Consider the following 12,792-nt stretch of genomic DNA (forward strand, 5'->3'; position numbering starts at 1 on the left):
ATAAGAAACTATCAAGTTCGCATAGCAGAGCAAGCAAAGTCAAAGCCGGGGAGGATTTACTGGGCGCAATTCCTTAACTGTAGCCTCTGTTTAACGCAACAGTAAAATGTGTACTTGGATGAAAAAACGATTCTTCGCGGCAGGGGATCGTATTCCAAGGACCTGCCCGAAACGCTACGCGTACTAGTGGCTGTACAAGAATGTAACAACTCTTGTATATATATCAAAAAAAAAAAAAAAATCCTAAAGGGTTTTTTCTGCTCAGTTATATCGAACTAAGACTAGGGAAAGGATAGGTCCATTAAAATCTGAGACAGGTCAAATAACGGATAATGACAAGGAGATGAGTAGTATTTTTAACAAATATTTTATATCTGTATTTACTAAAGAAGAACTTAACAATATGCCTTCAGCCGAACAAGTCTATGTGGGTGGGGATGAGGACAGGTTGACTAGTTTAGTAGTTACCAGGGATAATTAAACAATTAGAAAAACTAAAACTAAACAAATCCCCAGGGCCGGATGAAGTGTTTGTCAGGGTGCTTAAAGAATGTAAAGAGGAGCTTTCCGAGCCACTGTCTACCATATTTAATAAATCAATAGAGTTAGGCAGAGTGCCAGAGTCATGGAAGGTAGCTAATGTGGTACCAATTTTTAAAAAAAGGAGATAGATCACTTGCGTCAAACTATTGGCCAATTAGCCTAACGTCTATTGTGGGAAAGTTACTTGAATCAATAATTGCAAATACAATTCGTCTCCATCTTGAAAAACAAATTATTAAATGAGTCGCAACATGGTTTTACAAATGGCCGTTCATGTTTAACAAATTTGCTAACTTTTTATTCCAGCATAGTTGAGGCAGTTGATAGTGGTAAGAATTGTGATGTTGTGTACCTTGACTTTAGCAAAGCTTTTGATACAGTGCCACATGAAAGACTAATTAAAAAAATAGAAGCTCATGGTATTGGGGGAGCTATATTAAGTTGGATTAAGGCATGGCTATTCCAAAGGAAACAGAGAGTTAGTATAAATGGGGTAAAGTCAGGGTGGGATAATGTTGTTAGTGGAGTACGTCAGGGCTCTGTCCTGGGACCTCTGTTGTTTATCATATATATAAATGATTTAGATTCAGGTTTGAGTAGCAACATTTGCAAATTTGCCGATGATACGAAAATCGGAAGGGATATTAATTAGGAGGAGGACTCACTATCACTTCAAGTTGATCTAGATAGGGTTTTGAAATGGTCAAAGGATTGGCAAATGCAGTTTATGCTGATAAATGTAAAGTTCTGAGGCTAGGTAATGATGATAGAGTTACAAGATACGAGCTAGATGGTGTTGAGATTGCGAAAGGGATCTGGGAGCTATGATTAGTAAGAATTTAATATAAAAGGATCAATGCATAAATGTTCGTAATAAGGCAAATCGGACACTTGGACTTATTAATCGCAGCGTTAGTAACAAGACACCTGGTGTGGTTCTCAAGCTATATTTTGCTCTAGTTAGGCCCCATTTAGATTATGCAGTTCAGTTTTGGTCGCCATATTATAGAATGGATATAAATTTACTTCAACGTGTCCAGCGTAGGATGACTAAGTTAATTCCCCAAATTAGAAATCTTTCATATGAAGAAAGATTACCAAAGCTTAAGTAGCATTCACTGGAAAGGCGTAGAGTTAGGGGTGACATGATTGAGGTTTACAAGTGGGTGAATGGACATAACAAAGGGGATTATAATAGGGTATTAAAAGTATCAACACAAGACAGAACACGAAACAATGGGTATAAATTGGATAAGTTTAGATTTAGGATAGACTTGGGTAAATACTGGTTCAGTAACAGGGTTGTTGATTTGTGGAACCAATTACCGCGTAACGTGGTAGAGGTGGGGTCCCTCGATTGTTTCAAGCGCGGGTTGGACAAGTATATGAGTGGGATTGGGTGGTTATAGATAGGAGCTGCCTCGTATGGGCCAATAGGCCTTCTGCAGTTAGCTTTGTTTTTATGTTCCTAATATATATAAATGATTTAGATTCAGGTTTGTGTAGCAACATCTGCAAATTTGCAGATGATACAAAAATCGGTAGGTAAATCAGCACGAAAGAAGACTTGCTATTACTTCAAGTTGATTTAAATAGGGTTTTAGAATAGTCAAAAGATTGTCAGATACAGTTTAATGCTGATAAATGTAGAGTTTTGAGGCTGGGAAATGATGATAGAGTTACAAGATACGAGCTAGATGGTGTTGAGATTGCGAAAGGGATCTGGAAGTTATGATTAGTAAGAATTTAAAACAAAAGGATCAATGCATGAATGTTTGTAATAAGGCGAATAAGACACTGGGATTTATTAATCGAAGCGTTAGTAACAAGACACCTGGTGTGGTTCTTCAGCTATATCTTGCTCTGGTTAGGCCCCATTTAGATTATACAGTTCAGTTTTCTTCGCTGTACTATAGAATGGATATAAATTCACTTCAACGTGTCCAGCGTAGGATGACAAAGTTAATTCCCCAAATTAGAAGTCTTTCGTATGAAGAAAGATTAATAAAGCTTAAATTGCATTCACTGGAAAGACAAAGAGTTAGGGGTGAAATGATAGAAGTGTACAAGTGGATGAATGGACATAACAAAGGGGATATTAATAGGGTATTAAAAGTATCAACTCAAGACAGAACACGGAACAATGGGTATAAATTGGATAAGTTTAGATTTAGGAAAGACTTGGGTAAATACTGGTTCGGTAACAGGGTTGTTGATTTGTGGAACCAGTTGCCGCGTAGCGTGGTGGAGGTGGGGTCCCTCGATTGTTTCAAGCGCGGGTTCGACATGTTTATGAGTGGGATTGGGTGGTTAAAGATAGGAGCTGCCTCGTATGGGCCAATAGGCCTTAAGAACATAAGAACAAAGGTAACTGCAGAAGGCCTATTGGCCCATACGAGGCAGCTCCTATTCTATAACCACCCAATCCCACTCATATACTTGTCCAACCCGTGCTTGAAACAATCGAGGGACCCCACCTCCACAATGTTACGCGGCAATTGGTTCCACAAATCAACAACCCTGTTACTGAACCAGTATTTACCCAAGTCTTTCCTAAATCTAAACTTATCCAATTTATACCCATTGTTTCGTGTTCTGTCCTGTGTTGATACTTTTAATACCCTATTAATATCCCCCCGGTTATGTCCATTCATCCACTTGTAAACCTCTATCATGTCACCCCTAACTCTTCGCCTTTCCAGTGAATGCAACTTAAGCTTTGTTAATCTTTCTTCATATGAAAGATTTCTAATTTGGGGAATTAACTTAGTCATCCTACGCTGGACACGTTCAAGTGAATTTATATCCATTCTATAATATGGCGACCAAAACTGAACTGCATAATCTAAATGGGGCCTAACTAGAGCAAGATATAGCTTGAGAACCACACCAGGTGTCTTGTTACTAACGCTGCGATTAATAAATCCAAGTGTCCGATTTGCCTTATTACGAACATTTATGCATTGATCCTTTTGTTTTAAATTCTTACTAATCATAACTCCCAGATCCCTTTCGCAATCCGACTTCGCAATCACAACACCATCTAGCTCGTATCTTGTAACTCTATCATCATTACCTAACCTCAGAACTTTACATTTATCAGCATTAAACTGCATCTGCCAATCCTTTGACCATTTCAAAACCCTATCTAGATCAACTTGAAGTGATAGTGAGTCCTCCTCCGAATTAATTTCCCTACCGATTTTCGTATCATCGGCAAATTTGCAAATGTTGCTACTCAAACCTGAATCTAAATCATTTATATATATTATAAACAACAGAGGTCCCAGGACAGAGCCTTGAGGCACTCCACTTACAACATTTTCCCACTCTGACTTGATTCCATTTATACTAACTCTCTGTTTCCTTTGGTATAGCCATGCCCTAATCCAGCTTAATATAGCACCCCCAATACCATGAGACTCTATCTTTTTAATCCGTCTTTCATGTGGCACTGTATCAAAAGCTATGCTAAAGTCAAGGTATACAACATCGCAATCCTTACCACTATCAACTGCCTCAACAATGCTAGAATAAAAAGATAACAAATTTGTTAAACATGAACGGCCATTTATAAAACCATGTTGCGACTCAATTATTAATTTATGTTTTTCAAGATGAAGACGAATTTTATTTGCTATTATAGATTCGAGTAACTTTCCAACAATAGACGTTAGGCTAATTGGTCGATAGTTAGACGCAAGTGATCTATCTCCTATCTTAAAAACTGGTATCACATTAGCAACTTTCCAAAACTCTGGCACTCTGCCTGACTCTATTGATTTATTAAATATGGTTGACAGTGGGTCACAAAGCTCCTCTTTGCATTCTTTAAGCACCCTGGCAAACACTTCATCCGGCCCTGGGGATTTGTTTGGTTTGAGTTTTACTATTTGTTTAAGAACATCCTCCCTGGTAACTGCTAAACTCGTCAACCTGTCCTCGTCCCCACCCACATAGACTTGTTCGGCTGAAGGCATATTGTTAAGTTCCTCTTTAGTAAATACAGATACAAAATATTTATTAAAAATACTACTCATCTCTTCATCACTATCTGTTATTTGACCTGTCTCAGTTTTTAATGGACCTATCCTTTCCCTAGTCTTAGTACGATATAACTGAAAAAACCCTTTAGGATTTGTCTTTGCTTGCCCTGCTATGCGAACTTCATAGTTTCTTTTTGCTTTCCTTATCTCTTTTTTAACATTTCTAACCAGTTGTATGAATTCCTGCTCTAAAGTGACCTCCCCATTTTTAATCCTTTTGTACCAAGCTCTCTTTTTACCTATAAGGTTCTTCAAATTCTTTGTTATCCACTTTGGGTCATTAGTATTCGATCTATTCAATTTGTATGGTATACTACGTTTCTGTGCTTTGTTTAGAATATTCTTAAATAAGTTATATATTGAATCCACATCGAAATCCCCATTTAAGTCACCTATCGCTGGGTTCATGTCTCGCTCCAAGACCGGCCCACACCCCATACCCAAGACTTTCCAATCAATTTGACCCAAAAAATTTCTTAGGCTATTAAAATCAGCTTTTCGAAAATCTGGCACTTTAACAGAATTTTCTCCTACTGGTCTATTCCATTCTATGCTAAATCTGATTTCTTTGTGATCACTGCTCCCTAGCTCACTCCCTATTTCGATGTCATTAATTTGCGTTTCCCTGTTAGTTAACACTAAATCTAAAATATTATTTTCCCGTGTTGGTTCCTTAATGTGTTGCGTAAGAAAACAATCGTCAATTAATTCTAGAAAATCTTCTGCTTCACTATTCCCTGTTTTGTTCAACCAGTTTATTCCGCTAAAATTAAAGTCACCCATGACATAAATACTGTTAGATCTAGATGCTCTAGATATTTCATCCCATAGATGCTTTGCTTCCATTCTGTCTAAATTTGGTGGCCTATATATTACTCCTATTATAATATTATTAGCTTTTTCGTTTAATTCAATCCAAATAGTTTCTGTGTGTGGCTCTGTTTTGATTCCCTCTTTGAGACTACATTTCAAATTGTCCCTAACATATATGGCTACTCCACCTCCTCGTCTAATATATCTATCTGTATGAAATAGTTTAAATCCATATATTTGATATTCAGCTAATAGTTCTCTATTTTCTACATTCATCCACGTTTCGGTAAGTGCAATAATATCTATTTTTTCTGTGCAGACAAGAGCCTTTAATTCGTTAATTTTATTTCTTAGACTTCTACTGTTAGTGTAATATACCCTCAGTGAATTGTTTTTTTGCGGAGCTTCTCTTTCCCTGATCGTTTTGCCAATTCCTTTCTCCCACAAACACATACTTTTATTACCTCCTTCCTCCAAATCAATTCTCATACCTCTATCTACTAACAGTTTAAACCCAAACAAACACCTCTAACCACTTCTTCTAACGAGTTCGCAACAGCAACAACCCCAGCTCTCGATAGATGCACCCCATCACGAGCATACATTTCATTTCTTCCATAGAAGTGTTCCCAGTTGTCTATGAAAGATATTGCATTTGATTTGCAATATCTTTCCAGCCGGCAATTGACACCAAGTGCCCTCGATATCCATTCATTTCCCACTCCCTTTCTTGGAAGAATGCCACATATGATCGGGATTCCTCCCTTGCTCCTAACTAACTCTATGGCTGTTTTATACCTCTGAATCAGTTCCTCACTCCTAACTCGACCAACATCATTTCCTCCCACGCTAATGCAAATAATGGGATCGTTCCCATTACCAGCCATAATATCATTCATGTTGTTTATAATATCACCAATGCCAGCTCCGGGATAGCAAACCCTTAACCTGTTCCCCCTATCTCTAGCACAAAACGTTCTATCCAAATACCTTATCTGGGAATCTCCCACAACTAATGTTTGCTTAGGTACTTCCTTTACTTTCTGAGGGGCCTGCGCTTCCTTTCTCTTCGTTGCTTTCCCTTTTGCGCGATCCACAGTCTCTCCACAGCACTCGTCCTCCAAAACGTCAAATGAATTAGAAGTTGCTATGGCGTTTGAAGGCGGCTTTATCAAAGTCTTCTTAAGGCCCCTGTCTTTCACAACTCTCCAAGACGAGGTCCCTTTACTGCTGGTCTCCTCCTTCGTTACTTCTCGTTGTTCTTTCATCTGACGCACCTCCTCCCGCAGAAAGTCCAACTCTGTCCTCAGGGCTCCCACTAGAGTCACCAGGTCCTTAACTACAACTTCCATATTGCAATGATAATATAACAACACTCAGGAGCTCCGGTTAACACAACCTCTCACTGTGACTTCACCTGACCGACTATGTCGGTCAGGTGAAGTCACAGTGAGAGGTAACTGCCTTCTGGTAACTGCCTTCTGCAGTTACCTTTGTTCTTATGTTCTTATTTTGCTCTAGTTAAGCCCCATTTAGATTATGCAGTTCAGTTTTGGTCGCCTTACTATTGAATGGACATAAATTCACTTGAATGTGTCCAGCGCAGGATGACAAAGTTAATTCCCCAAATTAGAAACCTATCATATGAAGAGATTAACAGATAATTAAATTGCTTTTACTAGAATTACGAAGAGTTTGGGGTGACATGTTAGAGGTTTACAAGTAGATGATTGGACATAAATGGTTATTAATAGGGAATAAAATGTATCAATACAAGTCAGAACACGAAACAATTGGTATAAATTGGATAAGTTTAGATTTAGGAAAGGATTGGATAAATACTAGTACGGTAACAGAGTTTTTGAATTGTGGAACCAATTACCGCATATTGTGGTGGAGGTGGGGTCCCTCTATTAATTTAATCCCGGGTTGGACATTTATGTGAATGGAATTGGGTGGTGTCTAAATAGGCGCTGCCTCGTATGGGCCAATAGACCTTCTGCAGTTCCCTTTGTTCTGATGTTCTTATGTATTGGGGGTACTATTCAAAGTTGGATAAGGCTCTGTCTTAAGACCTCGGTTATTCATAATAAAGAAATTATTTAGACTGAGGTTCGAGCAGCAATATTTGCAAATTTGTCGATGTTACAAAAATCGAGAAGGATATAAACACGCTAAAACATTATCACTTCATAGGAACATAAGAATAAAGGTAACTGCAGTAGGCCTATTGGCCCATACGAGGTAGCTCTTATCTATAACCACCCAATCCCACTCATAAACATGTCAACCCACGCATGAAACCACCTCCACCACGTGACGCGGTAATTGGTTCCACAAATCAACCACCCTTTTACCGAATCAGTATTTACCCAAGTCTATCCTAAATCTAAACTTATCCAAATTATACCCATTGTTTCGTATTCTGTCTTGTGTTGATGCTTTTTAATACCCTATTAATATCCCCTTTGTTATGTCCATTCATCCACTTGTAAACATCTATCATGCCACCCCTAACTCTTCACCTTTCCGGTGAATGCAATTTAACGATCTTCAAAACGTTCAAAGTAAGGGTTTGAAACAGTCAAAACTTTGGGAGATGCAGTTTAATGCTTACAAATGTAAGGTTTGATCACTGTTCGCAAGCCCCTACTTTAATTTCATTAATTTGTGTCGCTTTGTTTGTTTACACTAAGTCTAAAATATCATTTTCCCGCGTTAGTTCCTTGATATGTGTTTTGGATAAGCAATTGTCAACTAATTCTACAAAATCTTCTGCATAAGTATTATCTGTTTTGTTAATTTAGTATTTTCCACAAAAATTGGAGCCACCTATTACCCAAAAAAATACCAGATAAAATGAATGGAACCTGGGATTCAGCTGAATCCACTGGGGGTCTTTCTCAGTCTGCCCATCATGGGCAAATAGGCATTTGTAGGTCTTTCATTCGGGGGTTTAATGCTATCTTGTTCTTGCTAGATACTACTCGGTGTTCAAAAGTTCAATAAACGATGTAACAAGAGTTTCTTCTTCCCTCCCCCAAATTGTGTTTCAAACCGCCTCACTCCTCTCCCTGGACGTTAAGTCACGTACAGGGGAGTATATATATGTGAAACAGCTGCATTAATAATTATTCTCACATCAGCTAAGTGTTGAGCAGCAAAGATGAAGCTGGTTGTGCTCGTTTTTCTCCTGTCTGCCTGCATTGCCTTCCCCGAGAACCGCAATAACGGATACGTCCGCAAGGATGGAGGATCCTTCGAAGACCGTGTTTTGTCCCTGCCTTTGCCCCCAGACGTGCAATTGTCTGTTATTGAACTAATTAATTCTGTTAATAATGCGTCTCTCGAAGGCCGGGAGTTTACTGACGAATTTTTTGACGTAAATGAAATACTGGGGCGTACCGTCATGACGTCGGACCAGCAAGAGACTTACGAGTTCATTCCTCCCAAGAGGATAATGGTTTCAGAAGATGAATTTGACAAGATTTTCGCGTTATTGGAACTCGATGCTAAACGGACAGAGAATATCACTATGATCTCCTCAGACTCTCTCCTTAGCAGTCCTGCTTTGGGAAAGATCTACGACCTCATTGATCCTGAAATGGTATTATTCCACAAGTTCTAGAACTAGGTTTTGGTTCCCAATCAACTTGATTACCTGAACATTGAATACTACTGTAATTGCATTTTGTAATAATAAAGGTTACAATAAAAATACATTGCTTTCTTTTACCTTGATTTGCTTAACAATGAATTTAGTTACTTGAACTGATAATTGTAAATCTATCGATTTGAGAATGGTCCAGTACGGACCGAAATGTCGTTGTCCCTTCACCTTCTAGTGTGTGGTCTGATCAACACTCTAAATCCCATTCGTCTTTATCTTGAGAAAAATAAATTTATAAATGATTGATATGCAAAATAAATGATTGATAACATGGTTTTACAAATTTGGAATAATTTTATTCCAGCATAGTTAAGCCAGTAGATAGTGGAAAGATTTGTGATGTTGTGCACCTTGCCTTTAGCAAGGCTTTTAATACAGTGCCACATGAAAGACTGATTAAAAACAGTGTCTACAGTATTTAGTTCTAAGTAATTTAATGCTGATAAATGTAAACTTTTGAGGGTAGTTGATGAAAATAGTTACAAGATTGCGTAAGGGATCTGGGAGTTATGATTAGTAAGAATTTAAAACCAAAGGGTCAATCCATGAAAGTTGGTATTAAGGTAAAAAGGACACTTGGATTTATTAATCGAAACGTTAGTAACAAGACAAATGGTGTTCTTCAGCTATATCTTGCTCTAGTTAGGCCCCATTTAGATTATGCAGTTCAGTTTTGGTCGCCTTACTATTGAATGGATATAAATTCACTTGAATGTGTCCAGTGTAGGATGACAACGTTAATTCCCGAAATTAGAAACCTATCCTATGAAGGTTCACAAGTAGATGATTGGACATAAAGGGTTATTAATAGGGAATAAAATGTATCAATACAAGTCAGAACATAAAACAATTCATCAAATTCAATTCATTCCTCCATTTTAAACTTAGACCTAAATATCACAGGAAAAAGATTATCATGTATAACCAAACTCAATTACGGGCTCACCATAGCCCGTGCTACATGGACACTCCATCCTTAATAGCTAAATCTTTAACAACATGTTTGCAGTGCACGGGAGACATCTCCCTTCCACGAGGCTAACCATAGCCCATGCTTCTTGCCCCACTCCTTTGCCAGGTAAGTTACGGGTTACTTGGAACTTGTTCCAAGTAGCACGGGAAGTAGCAAGTAGCTGAATCTATAACAACAACAACGAAACAATTGGTATAAATTGGTTAAGTTTATAGTTAGGAAAGGCTTGGATATTTTGGTTGTGGGAGATTCCCAGGTGAGGTATTTAGACAGAACGTTTTGTGCCAGAGATAGGGGGAACAGATTAAGGGTTTGCTATCCGGGCGCTGGAAATGGAGATATTGTTGGAAACATGAATGATATTATGACGGGAAATGGGAAAAAACCCATTATTTGTATTAGTGCAGGGGGTAATGATGTTGGACGAGTTAGGAGTGAGGAACTAATACAGAGATTCAGGACAGCCAGTGAATTAGTTAGGAGCAAGGGAGGAATCCCGATCATATGTGGAATTTTTTAAAGAAAGGGAGTGGGTAATGGATGGATGTCGAGGGCACTTGGTGTCAATTGCCGACTGGAAAGATATTGCAAATCAAATGCAATATCTTTCATAGACAACTGGGAACACTTTTATGGAAGAAATGAAATGTATTATCGTAATGGGGTGCATCTATCGAGTGCTGGGTTTGTTGCTGTTGCGAACTCGTTGGAACCAGTGGTTAGAAGTGTTTGTTTGGGTTTATTATACCACTATTGTTAGTAGATAGTGGTATGGGAATTGATTTGGAGGAAGGAGGTAATAAAAGTATGTGTTCGTGGGAGAAAAGAATTGTAGGGTCTGGTGTAGGTGTATATATATATATATATATATATATATATATATATATATATATATATATATATATATATATATATATATATATATATATATATATGCGAACAAGCCTGAATGGTCCCCAGGACAATATGCAACTGAAAACTCACACCCCAGAAGTGACTCGAACCCATACTCCCAGGAGCAACGCAACTGGTATGTACAAGACGCCTTAATCCACTTGACCATCACGACCGGACAAAATGAGGTGATAGCCGAAGCTATTTGAACCACCCTACCGCCGGCACTCGGATGGTAATCTTGGGCATAGCATTTTACCAAATCACCTCATTCTTTGGTGCACACGTGAGGAACACAAATGCAAACAAGCCTCTTCAAATAGCTTCGGCTATCACCTCATTTTGTCCGGTCGTGATGGTCAAGTGGATTAAGGCGTCTTGTACATACCAGTTGCGTTGCTCCTGGGAGTATGGGTTCGAGTCACTCCTGGGGTGTGAGTTTTCAGTTGCATATTGTCCTGGGGACCATTCAGGCTTGTTCGCATTTGTGTTCCTCACGTGTGCCCCAAAGAATGAGGTGATTTGGTAAAATGCTATGCCCAAGTTTACCATCCGAGTGCCGGCGGTGGGGTGGTTCAAATAGCTTCGGCTATCACCTCATTTTGTCCGGTCGTGATGGTCAAGTGGATTAAGGCATCTTGTACATACCAGTTGCGTTGCTCCTGGGAGTATGGGTTCGAGTCACTTCTGGGGTGTGAGTTTTCAGTTGCATATTGTCCTGGGGACCATTCAGGCTTGTTCGCATTTGTGTTCCTCACGTGTGCCCCAAAGAATGAGGTGATTTGGTAAAATGCTATGCCCAAGATTACCATCCGAGTGCCGGCGGTGGGGTGGTTCAAATAGCTTCGGCTATCACCTCATTTTGTCCGGTCGTGATGGTCAAGTGGATTAAGGCGTCTTGTACATACCAGTTGCGTTGCTCCTGGGAGTATGGGTTCGAGTCACTTCTGGGGTGTGAGTTTTCAGTTGCATATTGTCCTGGGGACCATTCAGGCTTGTTCGCATTTGTGTTCCTCACGTGTGCCCCAAAGAATGAGGTGATTTGGTAAAATGCTATGCCCAAGATTACCATCCGAGTGCCGGCGGTGGGGTGGTTCAAATAGCTTCGGCTATCACCTCATTTTGTCCGGTCGTGATGGTCAAGTGGATTAAGGCGTCTTGTACATACCAGTTGCGTTGCTCCTGGGAGTATGGGTTCGAGTCACTTCTGGGGTGTGAGTTTTCAGTTGCATATTGTCCTGGGGACCATTCAGGCTTGTTCGCATTTGTGTTCCTCACGTGTGCCCCAAAGAATGAGGTGATTTGGTAAAATGCTATGCCCAAGATTACTATCCGAGTGCCGGCGGTGGGGTGGTTCAAATAGCTTCGGCTATCACCTCATTTTGTCCAGTCGTGATGGTCAAGTGGATTAAGGCGTCTTGTACATACCAGTTGCGTTGCTCCTGGGAGTATGGGTTCAAGTCACTTTTGGGGTGTGAGTTTTCAGTTGCATATTGTCCTGGGGACCATTCAGGCTTGTTCGCATTTGTGTTCCTCACGTGTGCCCCAAAGAATGAGGTGATTTGGTAAAATGCTATGCCCAAGATTACCATCCGAGTGCCGGCGGTGGGGTGGTTCAAATAGCTTCGGCTATCACCTCATTTTGTCCGGTCGTGATGGTCAAGTGGATTAAGGCGTCTTGTACATACCAGTTGCGTTGCTCCTGGGAGTATGGGTTCGAGTCACTTCTGGGGTGTGAGTTTTCAGTTGCATATTGTCCTGGGGACCATTCAGGCTTGTTTGCATTTGTGTTCCTCACGTGTGCCCCAAAGAATGAGGTGATTTGGTAAAATGCTATGCCCAAGATTACCATC

General features: G+C 39.6%; 1 protein-coding gene across 1 annotated transcript in view; it reads left to right on the forward strand.

The window, feature by feature from the left end:
• The first annotated feature begins 10,123 nt into the window (after positions 1-10,123).
• The window catches only part of LOC123765836 (apolipoprotein D), a 144,484-nt gene continuing 141,815 nt past the window's right edge, over positions 10,124-12,792 (forward strand). Inside the window, 1 exon segment of the mRNA XM_069332960.1 lies at positions 10,124-10,150. Within this exon segment, the coding sequence (XP_069189061.1) occupies positions 10,124-10,150 (27 nt within the window).

The sequence above is a fragment of the Procambarus clarkii genome, chromosome 29 (assembly GCF_040958095.1).
Source record: "Procambarus clarkii isolate CNS0578487 chromosome 29, FALCON_Pclarkii_2.0, whole genome shotgun sequence".
NCBI classification, from domain to species: domain Eukaryota; kingdom Metazoa; phylum Arthropoda; class Malacostraca; order Decapoda; family Cambaridae; genus Procambarus; species Procambarus clarkii.